The 18,287-nt window shown below is 36.5% G+C and overlaps 1 protein-coding gene across 1 annotated transcript; it reads left to right on the top strand.

Moving 5' to 3' along the window:
- The first annotated feature begins 2,926 nt into the window (after positions 1–2,926).
- LOC107287548 (snake venom serine proteinase 11) lies at positions 2,927–15,834 on the top strand. Its single transcript, XM_015816071.2, has 6 exons — positions 2,927–2,954; positions 3,079–3,160; positions 11,592–11,739; positions 12,901–13,160; positions 14,899–15,038; positions 15,382–15,834. Exons 2-6 carry the CDS (start codon positions 3,109–3,111, stop codon positions 15,553–15,555), a joined length of 774 nt encoding a protein of 257 aa, XP_015671557.1. The 5' UTR covers positions 2,927–2,954; positions 3,079–3,108; the 3' UTR covers positions 15,556–15,834.
- The last annotated feature ends 2,453 nt before the right edge of the window (positions 15,835–18,287 follow it).

The following is an 18,287-nucleotide window of genomic DNA, read 5'->3' as shown; positions in this document are numbered from 1 at the left end:
ATGGGTTAACTGAGCGTGTGGTTGCCTTTATATGGTCTAACTGCCCTGGCTTTTTTAGGTTTAAAAATATTTCCAGTTAAAAGAAAAAAAATCTGTTTTCCTTCTGTCCTAAAGCTGAAGTGAATTCTGCACCAACATCTAATTTTTAGCTAATTTTTTGTTGCCTAGTTCCAGAATGGACTTCCGAAAGTGGCATCCACATAGAGAACCCGTTGTTCACATATTTGAATCCCACCACTGTTCAGGCTGCATGATATAGAGCCAAGTTACATAAGGAGGTGAAGGGTTCTGGAACAAAGGGAAATTGTGTAGTCAAACTGTTGCATTCTTGCTTTTTTTAATTAGCTTTTGCACCAGAGAAATTTCATGCAAGCTTGGGAAACGTGTACATGGATGGGATATACTGAAGGAGGGAATAAGGGACTGTACAGGAATGATTGATGTCTTTCTTATGATATAACGGCTCTGTTGTCTGATTTTCATTGGTTAACAAAGTTGATAAAGCAATTCTACCAACTTTCTAAGACGTGGCACTTCTGTATGTGACTCTGCCAGGGTTCCAGATTGTTGGCCACCCAGCTGCTTAATTTGATCAAATAAAGTGCTGCTTAATCAAGAAGTCTCCTCTTGGGTTATTTAATTAGATTAATATGGTATCTCAAGTTTAAACAAGGGACTGGGACCTTACAGCACCATGCATGTACTTCATTTGTATGGTGCCATCACAGCACACATGCCTCTGATTCCCTAGTAGATACTGCCTTTAAGAGTATATAGAAAATACACAACAGCAGACATAGCACCCAAACATTTTTTTTCCGCTAGAAGGATATATAGCTGGGGTCTTCAAACTTGGCCCTTTTATGACTTGTGGACTTCAACTCCCAGAATTCCTCAGCCAGGCACACTTGAGTTTTGAGTGATATTTTCACTCAACTGTTTAAACCGTGAGTCTCCTCTTCACAAAACAGAGTTGTTGGCTTAGCCTGCTCAACAGTTAGCCTGGAAAGAAACACACAATAATCTAACACAATGTGTGAGCCCGTGTGATATCTGATGCCCTTTTCAATATCAGATCTTTATGTGTTCAATGGCTGCCTATGATAAGAGGAGGCAACATATGAGGATATTCAAATACGTTGAAATCAAGACCATCTACACAGGTAACTTTTTCACGTGGTACTTGCTTAGCCCAGAACATGGGATTAGCAACTAAGAAATGAGCAGGTGTGAAATGGCTGAGCCTGGTGTAATAATTTCTGTTATCACCCATACAAGCAGCTATAATGTTTCCCATGTAAACATAAACTATTTAACGCAATGAATGGAAAGGCTTCTATCTTGTTTAAAGGGGTCCAGTGAGAAAGCACTACATATACCACAGTAATGACATCTGTCCCATTCTTTGAGAAGATTACCATAGATAAAGCATGTGGTAGAAGATATTCATGAATCATTAATGGAGTTAGCAGGATAAACACAGGCATGAGTATTATGCATTTTATTAGAATGGGTAATATCCAAGATTTTGTACTATTAAATGATTCAGATGCTCAAGCAGACAAGAGCCATTTCAGACAATCCTTCAGATGTACACATAGAAAGGACTCAGCAGTGCAACATCCTGAGTAGGGGGAGCTACTGACAGACAAAAGACCATCAGATTTTTCCTGGAAAACAGCCATTTTCCCAAAGTTCATCCCAGTTGTCAACCTGCAAAAGAACAGGACATTCCTTTGATCACCGTTTCTCAATAAGAGTGATGCCGTTAGAATTGTAACTCTTCCATACAATTATGCTTCTCAATTATGTCCTGAAAGGGAGGGACAAGAAATCTTTTGAATACAATTCTGAATGGAGTTTTTTTGATGGCATAGTAATCAATTGTTTCCCAGATGGACTGGAACTGCAACACCCATGATTGATATGCCAGGGATTCTAGTGCTTTACTCCAAAGTATTTTGGTCTGACCCTTCATGGCTGACCCACTGAAAAGGGAGAGATCTTCTACTGAGTGTCTTCCTTTGCCCCCAACTGGTTTCTTGTACAAAAACACTTTAACCAGACTTACGTAATTTACTTACCCCCCAAAAAAGGGCACAGGGATGAGTATACTTTTTTATACCACTGACAGACATAGGGATCAAAGCCTTTGGCATTCATAGCTTTCTCACAGTGATGGAAATCTACCAGGAAAAAAAAATTCAGAAATCATCTAATCTAGGATCCAGAAGAGCTCTTAAAGCAGAACTGTGTATAAGCTTGAAGAATCTACAAGACTGTGTATTGTCCAACACCTGGGTCTCCAAAATAATAAAAAAAACTGCCTGTATCCACCATTTTGCCCTCCAACACATCCAAATTCAGTGGTGGGATTCAGCTGATTCACACCACTTTGGCAGAACCGGTAGCTAATTTTTTTGTTGCCCAGGCCCAGAACGGACTTCCGGAAGAGGCATCCACACAGAAAACCGGTTGTTCACCTATTTGAATCCCACCACTGTTCAGGCTGCATAATATAGAGCCAAGTTACATAAGGATCTGAAGGGTTCTGGAACAAAGGGAAATTGTTTAGTCTAACTGTTGCTTTCTTGCTATTTTGGAATCGGCTTTTGCACCAGAGAAATTTTATGCAAGCTTGGGAAACGTGTACATGGATGGGATATACTGAAGGAAAGAATAAGGGACTGTACAGGAATGATTGATGTCTTTCTTATGATGTAATGGCTCTGTTGTCTGATTTTCATTGGCTAACAAAGTGTATAAAGCAATGCTATCAACTTTCTAAGACATGACACTTCTGGACGTGACTCTGCCAGTGTTCCAGATTGTTGGCCACCCAGCTGCTTAATTTGATCAAATAAAGTGCTGCTTGATCAAGAAGTCTCCGCTTGGGTTATCTGATTAGATTGATACAGTATCTCAAGTTTAAGTAAGGGATTGGGATCTTACAGGTGAGAAACTGGGTTTTTTTCCACATCTGTCCTTCTGCCTCGGAGTGGAAGAGAACAAAGTGATTAATGAAATATTTTGAACTGTGCATTCTCGCCAAAATTGTTTCCCATTTCTAAATTCCAGGCAAACAGCTTGCCACACAGAGCTGAAGCTATGGTGCTGATCAGAGTGCTAGCAAACCTTCTGATACTACAGCTTTCTTACGGTAAGAGCCTGGACAATGGAGCAAAGGGTGGACGGAGCTTTAGGTGTCTTTTTCGGTTTAAACCTCCAGGTACAGGAATAAACTTGCATGTAATTATTAACTGTAGATGTACAAGCAGGTCACAAGTAGAGAGTGGATGAAGAAGGCCCGGTTGGTGCAAATGGGGAAGACCATTGCTCTATTTGTAATGATAGTATGAATTGATACATTTATTCATAAGAGCAAAACTAGCCAGTTAAAAATATATAATCCCAAATATGGTCAGCTTCTTTTCGTGTTTCTATTTATTTGGCAACTGACTTCAATAGAGGAAGATAAATTATTAATTAATATAAAATGCATTCAGAAAAAAGTTGGGGAGAGGTTTTCAGTTTTAAGGTGGTATTTAAAAAATGGTGCATGAGATGGCCATTGATTTTTGTCCAAATTGGTAAAATAAATCTGTTGGATTTAACCTAGCTCCCATTCTGTTAGATCTGCTGCATTATAGAGCGTGCAATATCTGGGTCATTGCTTCTGAAACAAATCTCAAAACTGGTATTTAGGGATTTTACTGCTATCAATGTGGGCTCAAACTGTTTTTAGTGAACTAAATACTAATGTTATCAACTTCCCATAGATTGAATTCCATTTTTATCAATCTCTTCCCCACTTTCACTCCTTCTCTTCCCTATTCTCCACATCATGAGGCCATATATTTTGCTTAGCAATGCAGTACAGCAAGATCAGACTCTGGACCAAATGCTTCTAAATGTCCATCCTTTTTAGAAGCTCATCTGAACTATTCTTCTGACTTTAACTGATTAGCGTAATCTGACTGGCAGTGATACCATTAAGTTACTGAGCAGTCTTCTATATTTATACCAACAATAATAGCGTCCAAATATAGAATTCTTTTCATAAAAGTCCTCTTATTGATTCACCATATATCTTATGGAGAAGTGAAGCAAAATATGCCATAGCTTGTCATAAGGCCAGATTCCTTAGATCTCAGCCATCAGAATGGCTGATGCTATTCAGAATCATGCTGTTTAACCTATTTGCAGCATTACTGGAGATGTGAAGAATATTAATATTTAGACCTGAGGCTTGAAAATCAAACATTCCTTTTTGTTTCTACTTAATTTCTCTTGGATGGTAAGCCTGAAATCAGGAATTGCTGTTTATGTTTGCCATATGTCCTGATTTGACTAAGATGATCCCAGTTTTTGGCTCCGGTACAAGCACCCTAACTGGTGTGCAAAAAATACTGGAAAGTATAGCTGTACAGACCTGCAAAGTCAGATTTAGCCGTCTACAGGTAGTCCTCAACCTTACGACCACAATTAAGCTCAAAATTTATTTATTTCTTTTTTTTTGGTAAGAGTTTTATTGATTTTTTACAATAATAACCTTAGTGCCTGGTGTACAGCGTGTTGTCTTGGTTCGTGATTTTTTTAAAAAATATATACAATCAATACTAGTTAATTAACAGTCAATAGTAATTAATTTTTATATTTCCATAATTAGTAAATCAATTGATAATACATTTCCTTGAGCCTTTCTTCTCCCAATAGTATTCTCCTTCTTCAGCATTAAGCAAATATAATTGTTGATATTTGATATTTTCCATATATAAACGATTAAATAAAAGCATTGTCTTCTATATTTATACCAACAATAATATATAGCATTATATATAGCATTATATTTTCTTATCAGCTTATTTTATTTTCATAAAAGTCATCTTATTGATTCACCATATATCTTATTTTTATAAATCTTGTTTAAGCTCAATTTCTCCATAATATTCAAATAATTCTTATCAATCATAATTTTCTCAATAATTAACATCTAAATATCCAAATTTTCCACTTAAATATATCATCCCAGTATTTTCATATTACATATATTATAGAAATACTATACTACTTATCTATCATAACATCTACTTATAACATCTTTTCTAATCAATTTATATTTCACTTCTATTCATAAAAATTGATTGAATCACTATATATCCTTTTTTTGTTCTTATTAAGCCTAATTTCCCTCAGTATTTCAATCATTCCTTAATCCTAAATCTTTTCAAACTTAATTTGCCTTTAAAGTTCAAACATTTCTTTCACTTTCATCATCCCAATATTTTTACATTTTGTATCTTATCAAAAAATACTATATTACTTATATCTCTTGTCCCACTTATTCTAAAGCCCTTTTATAGCCAAAGTTATTTATTTATTTAGCCATATTCAAACAAGTGTTTGCTCGTATAATATTCCATCTGGTAGGGTGAGTCAAGTCTCTTGAGCCCATCTCTAATCCTTTTCCTTTGCCTAATTGTTTTCCAGATTAATATTTTCGACTTGTCAAACAATTCTTGTATTTTTGTAGTTGTTGTTTGGTGTAGAGGATACATAATACGCAAGCTGTATACTTTTTGTCTCCCAAACAATGATTCTTCTAACAGTGTCCATTTTGTTAACTCTTCTTTTTTCTCAGGTTTATTTTGACATTCTAATGCATAAGGTATCTTTTCCATATTTATTTATTCCATATTTCCATATTGGTTTTTTTATTTGTGACTTTGCCAATTAAGTCATTTTTTTCTAGTTCACATTCTATTATCTGATTTGTTTGTTCATTCTTTACCATCATTCTTTGAATGTGTTTTGATTGTAAATTTAAGTTAGAAGTGTATTCATTTATGTTGTCAAAGTTATGTTTAATCTCCTCATGGTTTAGAGCTATTGTGATTTGTATCTGTCGTAGCATTGCATAAATTTCTTCTTGGAAAGTATTTGTCTTGTCTTGAAATGTTGCTTCTAGAGGTCTTTGATCTTTCTGGCTAAATCCTTCAAGAGTAGATATTAAGTGTGGTTTTCTGTCATTTTTGATGAATATGTCATATCCATGTTATCTCCCCCTTTTGAGTAATCCGTCATAAGTGCCATAGTCTCTGTAATTAGCCTTGTCAAGCTGGCCAGAATTCAAAATCCAAACAGTCCAATTTTGTATAGTTCTTATCTTTATATATAATTTTTATAATCCACTGTAATTTTCAATTGTCAAGGTTTCAGTAAAATCAATGTTTTATAACAATTCTTTCTTTCAGGAGTCAATTGTCAAGCAGTCAGAATTGCAATTCAATATATTTAGCCACCTTAAATCCTTCCTCTAACTTTCCTTGTCAAAAGTTAGTCATACGGTAGATCAAAGTTTTTAAACAATTCATAAATTTAGACCACAATCAAAGTATTTCTTTTCCTCCAAAACACTTTCCAGTCTTATAGCTGGCCCAGTATACAATCTCTTCTTTGTTCCCTGGCAACTATCTTCTTAAAGGTTATTAGAGTTCATGGGAACAGATTTTTCTTTGTTTCTGGGCATTGTCTTTAATGTGCTATATTCTAATTGTCCACTAGATGACAGTAAATATTTATTTTCCATCTCTTTCAGACAAGTTCTTATTATTTTTCTTTTTTCTTTATAATTTCATCAAAATCTTTTAGAATATAATCTTAGTAAAAGATCAGAAGTATAAATTACAAGCTTTTGCAGATGATTTGGCTTTTATCTTGAGGGAGCCTTTGGAAACAGCCACTAAATTATTGCAGAAAATAGAGGAATTTGGAGAAGTGGCTGGGTTGAAAATAAATAGGGAAAAGACTAAAGTACTTACAAGAAATTTAACAGAAAAACAGAAAGCTCAATTTGTGGAGAAAACAAATCTCCAGATAGTTAAAAAAGTTAAATACTTAGGTATTTATTTAACATCAAAATGTATAACAATAAAAGAAGATAACTATGGAAGATTATTGAATCAAATAAAAATGGATTTGGAGAAGTGGAAAAACTTTCAATTATCACTACTAGGAAGGATAGCGACTATTAAGATGAATATTCTACCTAAATTGTTATTTTTATTTCAGATGGTTCCTGTTAAACTAAGTCAGAAATTTTTTGATCACTTAAATGCAACAATAATGAGATTTATATGGCAAGGGAAAAAAGCAAGAATCAAAATTAAACTGCTACAAGAATCAAAAGACAGAGGGGGCTTTGAGCTCCCAGACTGGAGACTTTATTACCAAGCTACTATTTTGTTGTGGCTTAAAGAATGGATCACACTGAGAAATAAACAACTTCTTTACTTAGAGGGACATGATTTGCAACTGGGTTGGCATGCTTTCCTTTGGTACGAGAAAAACAAAAGTACATAAATACTTCCAAACCCATNAATGTATTTCTCTCAGAGTGGGAGATAGTTAAAAAGAAAATTTATATGAAAATACCTGAGTGGCTTTCCACAATGGAAGCATTTGCGTATCCGAATTTAATTAACTATGATAAACTTGTGACCTATAAAGACATTTTAGATAAAGAAGGAAAACTTAAAGATAGGCAAGAACTTCAACAAACTGGCATTGATCTAACATGGTGGTCATACTTGCAAATTCAAACAAGATATGAAAAAGATGTAAAAGTAATGGGATTCTACAAAGAACAGACACCACTAGATAAAATACTTTTGAAAACAGATGAAAATCTGATTAAGAAACTTTATAAATTCCTCCTAAATTGGAAGATGGAAGAAGAACAAGTGAAAGAAACAATAATAGTGTGGGCAAAGAATTTTGGTTATTATATAAATTTAGAAGATTGGGAAAAACTATGGGACCGAAATATTAAATTTACTAAAGCAGCTGCATATAAGGAAAACTTATATAAAATGTTTTATAGAGGGCATATGACACCAGTTAGATTAGAGAAAATGTTTAAAAATGTATCAAATATGTGTTGGAAATGTAAACAACAACCAGGCACTTATTACCATCTCTGGTGGATATGTCCTAATGCTAAAACGTTTTGGTTTAAGATTCATATGTGGCTAGAAAAGATGATTAAAATACAGATAGAATTTAAACCAGAACTGTTTGTTAGGAATATTAGGTTTGAATTATGGAAAAGAGAATGAGTATATAATATTGCATGTGTTGACAGCCGCAAGAATAATATTTGGTTTTGAAATGGTTAAAAAGGTAAAATATTTGGGAGTTTATATAACAGCCTCTAATGCTAAATTGTATAAGAATAATTATGAGTCTTTATGGTTAAAGGTTAAAAAAGATTTAGATGATTGGAAAAAATTACAATTATCATTGCTGGGGAGAATCTCAGCTGTAAAAATGAATGTTCTCCCAAAGTTTCTCTTCTTGTTTCAAATGATTCCTGTTTTAAAAAAAGATGCCAATTTGGAGGATTGGCAGAGGGGTATTAATAAATTCATTTGGGTGGGCAAAAAGCCAAGAGTTAAGTTTAAGATTATACAAGATGCAAGGGAACGAGGAGGACTTAAAGTTCCTAATTTAAAATTGTATTATGATGCGGTGGTATTGACATGGATTAGTGATTGGTTAAATTTAACAAATAAGAATATACTCTCTCTTGAAGGATAGGATTTGTTATTTGGCTGGCAGGCATATTTAATATATGATAAAAAGGTGGATACAAATTTTAAGGCTCATATTTTAAGGAGTGCTTTATTACGAGTTTGGAAGAAATATTATTATAAATTAAATTATAAAATTCCTATATGGGCAGCTCCAGCACAGGTAATAGAAGGGATATCTAGGGGAGTTAATTTGGATAAAGTTTCTTATAAGGAATTACTTCGTCTGTTTGGACAAAGTTGGCAACTTAAATCATTAGCAGATTTGAAACAAGAAAATATTGTGTATTCATGGTTTTATTATAATCAATTGTTAATGAGGTGGCGTATGGATCAAAAAGTTGGTATTACTATGTAGGATGAAAATTTGATGAAACAGATTAAAGACCAATCTCAAGCACATATTAAAAGAATTTATAATGTATTGGTGGAATTGGACTCAGAAGCAGAATTGGTTAAGGATTGTATGATAAAATGGGCACAAAATATACAAGAACCGATCCTACTGGAAACATGGGAGACAATTTGGATTAGAAATGTAAAATTTACTCAAGCTCAAAATTTAAGGGAACATTTTTATAAAATGTTTTATAGGTGGCATTTGGATCCACAGAAATTGTCTTGTATGTATTCTAATTTACAACCTAAGTGCTGGAGATGTGGAAACTTAGATGCAACGTATTTTCATATGTGGTGGACATGTAGGGAGGTTAAAGTATTTTGGATTAAGATTTGGTGGAACATTCAAAATATTTTTAAGAAAAAGATAAAGTTTAAACTACAGATATTTTTGTTGGGTATTTTGGAAGATCTGGATGCAAAAGAAATGGAGTTGATGTTGAATCTTATAACTGCTGCAAGATTATTAATTGCTCAATTTTGGAAAACGAAATGTTTACCTACTATAGAAGATTGGGTATTTAAAGTCTCAAACTTAGCAGAAATGGCCAAGATTTCCGCTTATGTGAAGGATTACTCACAAGAAAGATATATATCGGTTTGGAGAAGATGGATTGATTATATTGAGTTTAAATATGGAACAAAAAAATATCATTTGGTTTTTGAATGAATTTCTGAGTATTATCTTTGTTTAAAAGTTATAATGTTATTTAGTTTTATTTTTAATATTTAAAATTATGTTAATATTATGGTATTTAATTGTATATTTGTTTTAAAAGAGAGTTAAAGGAAGTTATAGATTTGTTAGATTAATAGTTGATTAATATTAGTTAGATTATGATTATTTTATTGTTAATCCTGTGATTGGCTCTGGGAAGTGAGGGGGGGAGGGATGGAGGGTTGGGTTTGGGGGAGGGGGGGATTTATATTGTAAAATTTTATAAAATTTTCAATAAAAAAAAAGAAAGAATAATATTTGGCCAATTTTGGAAAAATTAAAATTTACCTTTGACCAGACTATAATAACAAAAATACTCGAATGTGCAGAAATGGATAGATTAACTTTAGAAATAAAAGAGAAAGAAGACACAATTTATTTTAAAACATGGGAGAAATTTTATTATTGGTTAGAAACACGTTAGAATGAGAAAAGGTTATGAAATTTAAAAAGATAATTGATAATTTGTGTTTATATCCCATGATTATTTGTATGAACTTGTTCTTATTTCTTCTTCTTCTTCTTCTTCCTCTTTGTATATTTGTGATCTAAAACAATATGGTAAACTATAATTAATATGTAATATATAATTATTTTAAAGTTATTATAATTAATTAATAGTAATACTAAGCATTGTTAAGTAGTGAAATGAATGAGATTTATTGACTAATTTGTTATTTACATGATTATATGGAAAGTTGTTTAATAATGGAGTAATTATTAAGATTTAATATGTAAACCTGGACTGGTAGACTTGCTGAAGCGATGTTATTTTGTGAGATTAATCCCACTTTTGTGTTACCCCTTTCCCCTGGTCTAACCTTTTTGTATGTTTCCCTTTGTCTTATCCTTTTTGACCCTATCCCTTTATTACCTTTATAAAACTCAATAAAATATTTATTAAAAAAAAGAATATAATCTTAGCAGTTTGTTTTAGTTTCTAAGTTTGATCAGATTGTAGTATTTTAAATTTAATTTCAATATGTTTCTTTCCTCCTTAAAGGTTAATTTGCCACCTCCGTCTATGGGGGAATGGGAATATAGTCCCTCCCCTCACTTTTGGAGGTTTTTTGCTTTGGGGATCTTTCCCAGGGACTTAGTTGCAAAATAAGGGGGAGAAGATCAAATACTCTCACCAATTCCAAACACATTGTTCACTGTTGTTCTTGTTAGAGCTCTGGGTTTTCGGCTACAGGTAGCTTGGGCTAGATGCTGGCATGTGGCTAGTCTTTCTTCTGACAGGTTTGGAGGGCTTTCCCGGGATCAAACGAAGTGATTGCCGATGCTTTGTGATCAATGAGGCACTCCTCCTTCACAGTCACCTCTTCGGGGCGACTTCGGACCCATCTAGGGTCCCCTTGGAAGGACGAAATTAGCTGTGGGGAGTGGAGATCCATTCTAGCACAGCCATGCGCTACGGGTGCAAAACTAGAAGTCTCAAAATTTTTGTTGCTTAACTGAAAAATCTGTTTAGTGAGTTTTGTCCCATTTTACGACCTTTCTTGCTACAGTGGTTAAGTCACTCAAACTGAGTTCTTATCTTAAGATAAGATAGGATAACCTTTATTGTCACTTTTCTGTGAACACACTGGCACACATTAAAAATGAAATTCTGATGCCCTTTCTCAAAAGTATATGTGTGTGTATATACACACAAATACACACACATATTAATCACTTAAGATTCACAGGTAGTTTACCTACATGGGCATAGGCACATATATGATTTCCAAATAATCCATTTTATTCAACTGGTTTGATGCTGTGTGTCCCATAGTCATCTGTTACCCATCAAAATTAGTGTACAGATAGAAACGCTACCAATAAAAGTGATTCTGTTCTACTCCACAGCCAAACACTGAACTTTTTTGGTTTCTTTGCAGCACAAAAGTCTTCTGAACTGGTCGTTGGAGGTGATGAATGTAACATAAATGAACATCGTTCCCTTGTACTCGTGTACTCTGACGGGATTCAATGTGGTGGGACTTTGATCAACCAGGAATGGATGCTCACCGCTGCACACTGCGACGGGTGAGGGCATTATAGAATATGGAAGGGTTGCGAGAGATCGTGTTTAGATATCCAGATTTTTTTAATAATGTTTCTGCTAGTTTTTAATGACTTCTCTGTGCATTTTGAATGACTGTTCTGCTGTTACTGTTATTGCTCCTCACAATCATATCTTGAGCAATGCTGTTTATATTTATGATTGAATTTCCATCTTGTTCACCACAGTATTCATATCTTTCCTTTTTTCTGGGATATAATAATAACAAGAATAACAAAATCTAAAATATTACCTGAATACCATCAGCACTGACAAAATCACCACAGTCAATTGCAAAAGGCAGCCTTACCTGGAACATCCTGTGACAATCCCTTTAATATGGAACCACAAAATTTACCTACCCCAGGTCCTTGGAAAGGACTTGATAGATGGATAAAAATGCCAAATCCAGTCTAAATATCTGACTGACTGCGCAACTGACCAGAAAATATTAACCATATGCTGCCTGACTGTGGGGGGTTGCCATAAGAAAATTATTTTTTTAAAAAAACAATAAAACAAAAAAGATAAAAAGATGATGAAGTGAGAGGCTTCTCTCTTCCTTATCAAAGGCCTGGGTGAAGCAATACATCTTAATACATCTTCTAAAGAAGAGCAGAGTGGGCATCATCCAGATTTTGTGTTCGTCCTTATCTATTCCACCATCCTTTGAGGTAGGCTGGGTTAAGAGAAGATGTGCGCAGTACAAAGTCATAACATTAGTACTGTAACCACATGGGTTCTATCTTTAACAACGTCATCTATAATTTATAAGTGCATTGTTCACACAATACACATACAAGTCAAGAAAGAGATAGATTCATACTATATGCTGAGCTTTCTGAGTGCTAAATATCACACAGGTGAATTCACGTTTCAAGATTTTACATAAACAATGGAAATAACTTATTCAATCACTTTGAATAAATTTCTTGAGTGAACCCAGATCTCTAAGACATTGATTGTAATTCTTCCAGGTTTCTAGTAGGTTTTCCCCCCAAACACAGTTGGAGAAGGTAGGTTATGGCCCTTTCTTGTTTGGCGCTAACGATCCTGCTTGAGGGCCAAAATGAGGTCAAGGACCATCCCAAGTAATATAGAGTTTACTTTAAGTTGTTGTTGTTAACTTGTTGTTTTTCTTGTAGGAAAAGAATGAAGTTACAGTTTGGTCTGCATAGCAAAAATGTACCAAATAAGGATAAGCAGACAAGAGTCCCAAAGGAGAAGTTCTTTTGTCTCAGTAGCAAAACCAATAAAGAATGGGACAAGGACATCATGTTGATCAGGCTGAACCGTCCTGTTAACAACAGTACACACATTGCGCCTCTCAGCTTGCCTTCCAAGCCTCCCAGTCAGGACACAATTTGCAATATTATGGGATGGGGCACAATCTCACCTACTAAAGGTAGGGATCTCTGTCTATATTCTCAGACCCAACTAGGTCTAGGGTCCCACTATGTCACCCATGAATATTGGAATGTGGATGGACAATGGGATTCCCTAAGATTCCATTTCTTCATCAGTTCCACACCCACAAGGTCCTTGGAATAAAAGAAATAAGGAAGGAACTGGCAAGCTGTATAACTAAAAAAAAATCCTTATAGGATCAGGTTTATTTCTAGCAGTGCTGTTGGGAATCGGAAAAGTCCCATTAGCATGGCAGTCTTGCCTGGCTTCATTACCTTTAATAATGGGGTGTTTTGTGAATGGCCGTGGCCATTTTGGAAATGGAGAAGTCTCCCGTGGAGGATGTTTTCAGAGTATATTTACCACTTGCTCTCAAAATACCAACTATGAACTCAAAAACATGGTCTATCCTTGGATGGATATAAAATCTCTGTGGATGGTTGCAGAGGACTTCTTCCTTTTAAGTCCTGGTGGTGCAGTGGTTAGAATGCAGTATTGCTGGCTATCTCTGCTCCCAGCCTGGAATTCGATCCTGACAGGGTCAAGGTTGACTCAGCCTTCCATCCTTTTGAGGTTGATAAAAGGAGGACTCAGATTGTTGGGGGCAATATGCAGATATTGTAAATCACCCAGAGAGTGCAGTATATAGGTCTAAATGCTATTGCTATTGCTAGTAAGGCCATGGAAGTGTTACATGCACTCTAAGCTTTGACTTATGGTCATCCACACATTCAAGTCTGTCAAGGTAGGTTGATGTTGTAAGCCCACCTTGTTTTCTACCTAGGTTACTACCAAATAGGTGTAGCTAGAGCAGACAAGTCACACAGCCTTGGTCAAGAGCTGGGAAATAATTAAGGATTCACACAAATAATTTTCAACTAACCACTGAGGCACCACAGTTTTTTAGGAATACATGGAGACCCAGACTTTACGGCTTGCGATGTAAATTTGCTCTTTTTCATACGCACACATACACCAATCCATGTTTAGACACAATCTTCTCAATTAGGCTGCCAGGGACAGAAACTCCTAAGTTGTGGATCCAAAGATGACTCAAGGAGTGGGTGAGCTTTAGGACCCCTTTTTATCCTGAAAAGTTCTTGATTTGTAGATTAGCTGGGATTTGGGTTTATTCCATATTCTCAAGCTCAACTTTGTCTGATTCAGATGACATTTTTCCTTTGTTTCCTTAGACTTATTTCCATCTCATCTGTCCTCCCCAAGGGAGCTTTTGGACAAGATTCCTGATTTTTTGTTCTTGTACACAATACAAACTTATGGGTCTGCTTCATCTTCAGATATGAAAGTTTCAGTATGCTGGCTGAGGAATTTTGGGAGTGGAAGTTCCCAAGTCTTAAAGTTGCCAAGTTTGATAACCCCCGTTCTAGGTCATCTCCAGGGGATGCGAGATCAGTTCTGTGACTTTTGAATTAGCAAAAGCCCCACTTTTCAACAAGGCAATCTTTGCATAAAGTGCCGGAGAAATTTGCGAAGCCTTCAGATGCCCACCAGCTGATTTAAGACGTATTAATATCTTGACAAAAAAGATCCTGTGCAAACATTTAAGTAAATCTATTTTTCTCAGGAGTCCCTTTGAATGGCTTTGAAAGACAACACTTCCTATTCCAGGCAATGAGATCAGCTCCACTGGTTGGAGACAATGGAAATTATAGCTCTATGCATCTAGGTGGTAAATTGTGAAAGGTAGAATTTTCTCTATTTTTTATTTTTTTCAGAGATTTATCCCGATGTCCCTCATTGTGCTAACATTAACATACTCGATCATGCGGTGTGTCGAGCATTTTACTCAGGGTTGCTGGAGAAAAGCAAAACATTGTGTGCAGGTATCCTGGAAGGAGGCAAAGATACATGTCAGGTAAGATGATCCATTTTAAGACAGACTCCTAAAGAAATGATGCCAATTTTCAAAGCTATGATAAGAGATCTACCCTTGAAGGCATCTTGTAGAAATATACAAAGTTACTGCTTTTTCTAACTTAAGTGCCTTGTAGGTGTCTACATTTCCAGACTTCCCAATACTGGTGATTCTGGTGGGGGAAACTCAAGGAGTTAAATTCTTCTAAAAGGATCCTGGATTGGGGAACATCGAAGTAAAACATTGGGGGCTATATGTGAATGGATTATGGAAGGGAATTGTTTGCTCTACTTTCTATTCATAGATAGAGTAGTAATGTTTCATGTTTGATTTTTCTCAACAGGGTGACTCTGGGGGACCCCTCATTTGTAATGGACAAATCCAGGGCATTGTATCTGTGGGGGGCGATCCATGTGCTGAACCACGTGTGCCTGCCCTCTACATCACGGTCTTTGATTATATTGACTGGATCAAGGGCATTATTGCAGGAAATACAGATGCGACCTGCCCCCCGTGAAAACTTTTGAAAAAGTTAAGAGGAGAAAATGTAACATATTAGTACATCTCTTCTATATCCCTAACCATATCCAACTGCATTGGAATATATTCCCAGGCAGTAAGCTTTTTTTAGACTCAAATAGGACTGCCTTTGGAGTAAGAAATGCTCAAAATAGTGCTGCAGGGATCATGTCCCATTTAATTTCAGTATAAAACAATATCAGTAAAATGGAGGCCTGTTTTAGGGTGAGGTGCAAAAGTTTCTAACTCTAAAATGGACCATTCGAAATATTTTAACCTCTGAATAACTTTCCATTTCTGTCCACTTCTGGGACAGTGGGGTCCTTGATGCTCTCTGAGCTTCTGTTCTTGCAGATGTTTTATTACCCAGCTAGGTAACATCATCAGTGCTAGAATATTCTCTTCTATTGGTACTTCTGTGGCATTTACAATACGCTCATATGGAGTCATGCAGTCACCCCACAAACATATCCATATACCCGGGTCCCACTGTTGCCTAAAAAGGATCCCAGATTAACCTCCACTTCCCAATCACTAAATAGAATCTTTTGGAAATCATGTTTTCATGTACATTCTCAGGTATCCACAGCAATAAAATTGTATAAATCGTCACTTGTTTTCTGATCCTTTGGTTTTGCAAAGGAATGGCCTGTTAAATGGCAGCATTTGAATAACTGGGCTTAAAAGCTGAAAATGTTCTGACCTGGACTTCCGGATTTGCGTGCTTGAAACTGAGTGAGGAATTTGATCTTCTCTTTACTATTCTATATTTAAAATCCTGGAAAAGATCCTCAAGAAGCAAAATACCTCCGAAAGGGAAGGAGGGGGATTTCCGCCCCACCCTTATACTAACAGAAGTGGTGACTTAATCTTTTTATGGAAGATAAAATTATATGGAAATGAAACAAATATAAAACCTGAAATTTAAAACTTTACATAACAGAAGAGCACATTTCCTAAAACGATTACCTGGGGGGGGGGGGGGAAAGAAAGGTACAAAGGTATCTTGCCTGCAGACAGGAAAACAATAACAAAAACGACATGCCACATGTGATACAGTGTGCCCCTTACTGTAGTATTAAGTGCTGAAGATTTATACACATTAGCTGGGTTCAACAGCAGCCTATGCTCAGATACAAAACAGATGTTGTGTTCTCACAAAGAAAACAATTATATGAGGGCTTCACTTGTGACTGACATGATAAAACAGTGGCTTCCCATTCACCAAACCATAGTTACTGCCCCATTCCATTTCAAGGCTACCCCAGCTTTTGTGATAATTCGGCTATTAGAAATTCAAACTGTTTTAGCAAAATCAAGGCAAAAGCAAGGGAGGGGGGAAGGACCTTGATGCCCGAATCTGATGTACCCCAACCTTCTTGCCAATGTTCCTAATCTTCATGTAAGTGCTAATCTATGATGAAAAGACAAGACAAGCTATCTGGGCCAATACTGTCACCCAATCCCCCAACTAATGATGATGATGGTTTATTAAACTTGTGGAATAGTGTCATTTGGCTGCAAGGTTACCTTTTGTATTAAGTCTGCTTGGGTGCACATTCTTTTCAAACAGTTTTCTTTTGCTACCGGAAGCCCTCGACTTACAACAGTTCATTTAGTGAATGTTCAAAGTTATGATAGGACTGACCATTTTTCACACTTATGACCGATACAGCTTCTCCACAGTCACACAATTTACGTGCCAATGCTTGACAACTGGTTCCTATTTATGCCGGCTGCAGTGTCCCAGGGTCACATGATCATCTTTCGTGACCTTCTGATAAGCCAAGTCAATGTGGGAAGCCAGATTCGCTTAACAACGGTGTTACCAACTTAACTAATTTTACTAATTTAAGAACTGCAGTGATCCGCTAACAAATATGGCAAGAAAAGTCATAACATGGGGCAAAATTAACAAATTTCCAACATGTGCAACATAATTTTTTGGCTCAACTGTGGTCATTAAGTCTGTAGTACTACCTGTACTACAGAGAAGACTGTCTTTGGGTGAGGCCACAAAGAGCTTGGTCTGAATGGAATAGAACCTCTTCTGCCCAGGACAAATTGAGAGGGCAGATTTCACCCAAACCGACCTCCTCCACTCCCTCCCTCCCTCCCTGAGCCCCCTTTTTTGTAGTAGTTGAGGGTGGTGGGTGCCAAGAATAAAAGGGGGAGGCGACCAAGGAAAGTAGGACTGTCTGCATGAGCCCCTTCCTCGACGGATGCCCGGGGAAGGCAAGGCAGGTTCCCCATCAACAGAACCAGAACTGTGGCTGTTGGGGGTCCAAACCTCCCGAAGGATCCCGGCCTCCTCCTCTTGCTGCCACCGCATCCCCTGGACTCCAACCTTCCTCACCCCTGGAGATGGGAAGGCCTGGAAAAAAACTGGAAAAATGGGGGGGGGAGGGAAAGAGGTTTTTCCCCCATTTTTTTCCAAATCGTTTTGGAAAAAAAGAGGGTGGAGAACTGTTTTTTCCTCATTTTTCCAGATTTTTTTCTCCAATCCCTATTCATCCCCAAAACTGATGTGCCAATGGCCAGGAGGATGCAGCCTGCGACCCAAAGACCCAGATGGGCCCGTCTCCCCTTCAGGGTGGAGACGCCCAGAGCACTGGGCCTTCCCGTTCTCTTCCCAAGGGTCAGCACCGCTGGGAAATCCCCTCTGAGGACAGAATCAAGGCTTGATCAAGAAATCTCCGCTTGGTTTATCTGATTAGATTGATACAGTAT

This window comes from Protobothrops mucrosquamatus, unplaced genomic scaffold (genome assembly GCF_001527695.2).
Source record: "Protobothrops mucrosquamatus isolate PMUCROS unplaced genomic scaffold, P.Mucros_1.0 scaffold399, whole genome shotgun sequence".
NCBI classification, from domain to species: domain Eukaryota; kingdom Metazoa; phylum Chordata; class Lepidosauria; order Squamata; family Viperidae; genus Protobothrops; species Protobothrops mucrosquamatus.
Note: the sequence above shows the minus strand (reverse complement) of the source record. Positions and strands in the feature narration are given on the sequence as shown.

Excerpts from the sequence above, each read along its gene's own strand:
- LOC107287548 (XM_015816071.2), top strand. The coding sequence starts at position 3,109 with ATGGTGCTGATCAGAGTGCTAGCAAACCTTCTGATACTACAGCTTTCT. Across the intron at positions 11,740-12,900 it reads ACCGCTGCACACTGCGACGG|GAAAAGAATGAAGTTACAGT; the intron begins GTGAGGGCATTA and ends TTTTTCTTGTAG. Across the intron at positions 13,161-14,898 it reads CACAATCTCACCTACTAAAG|AGATTTATCCCGATGTCCCT; the intron begins GTAGGGATCTCT and ends TATTTTTTTCAG.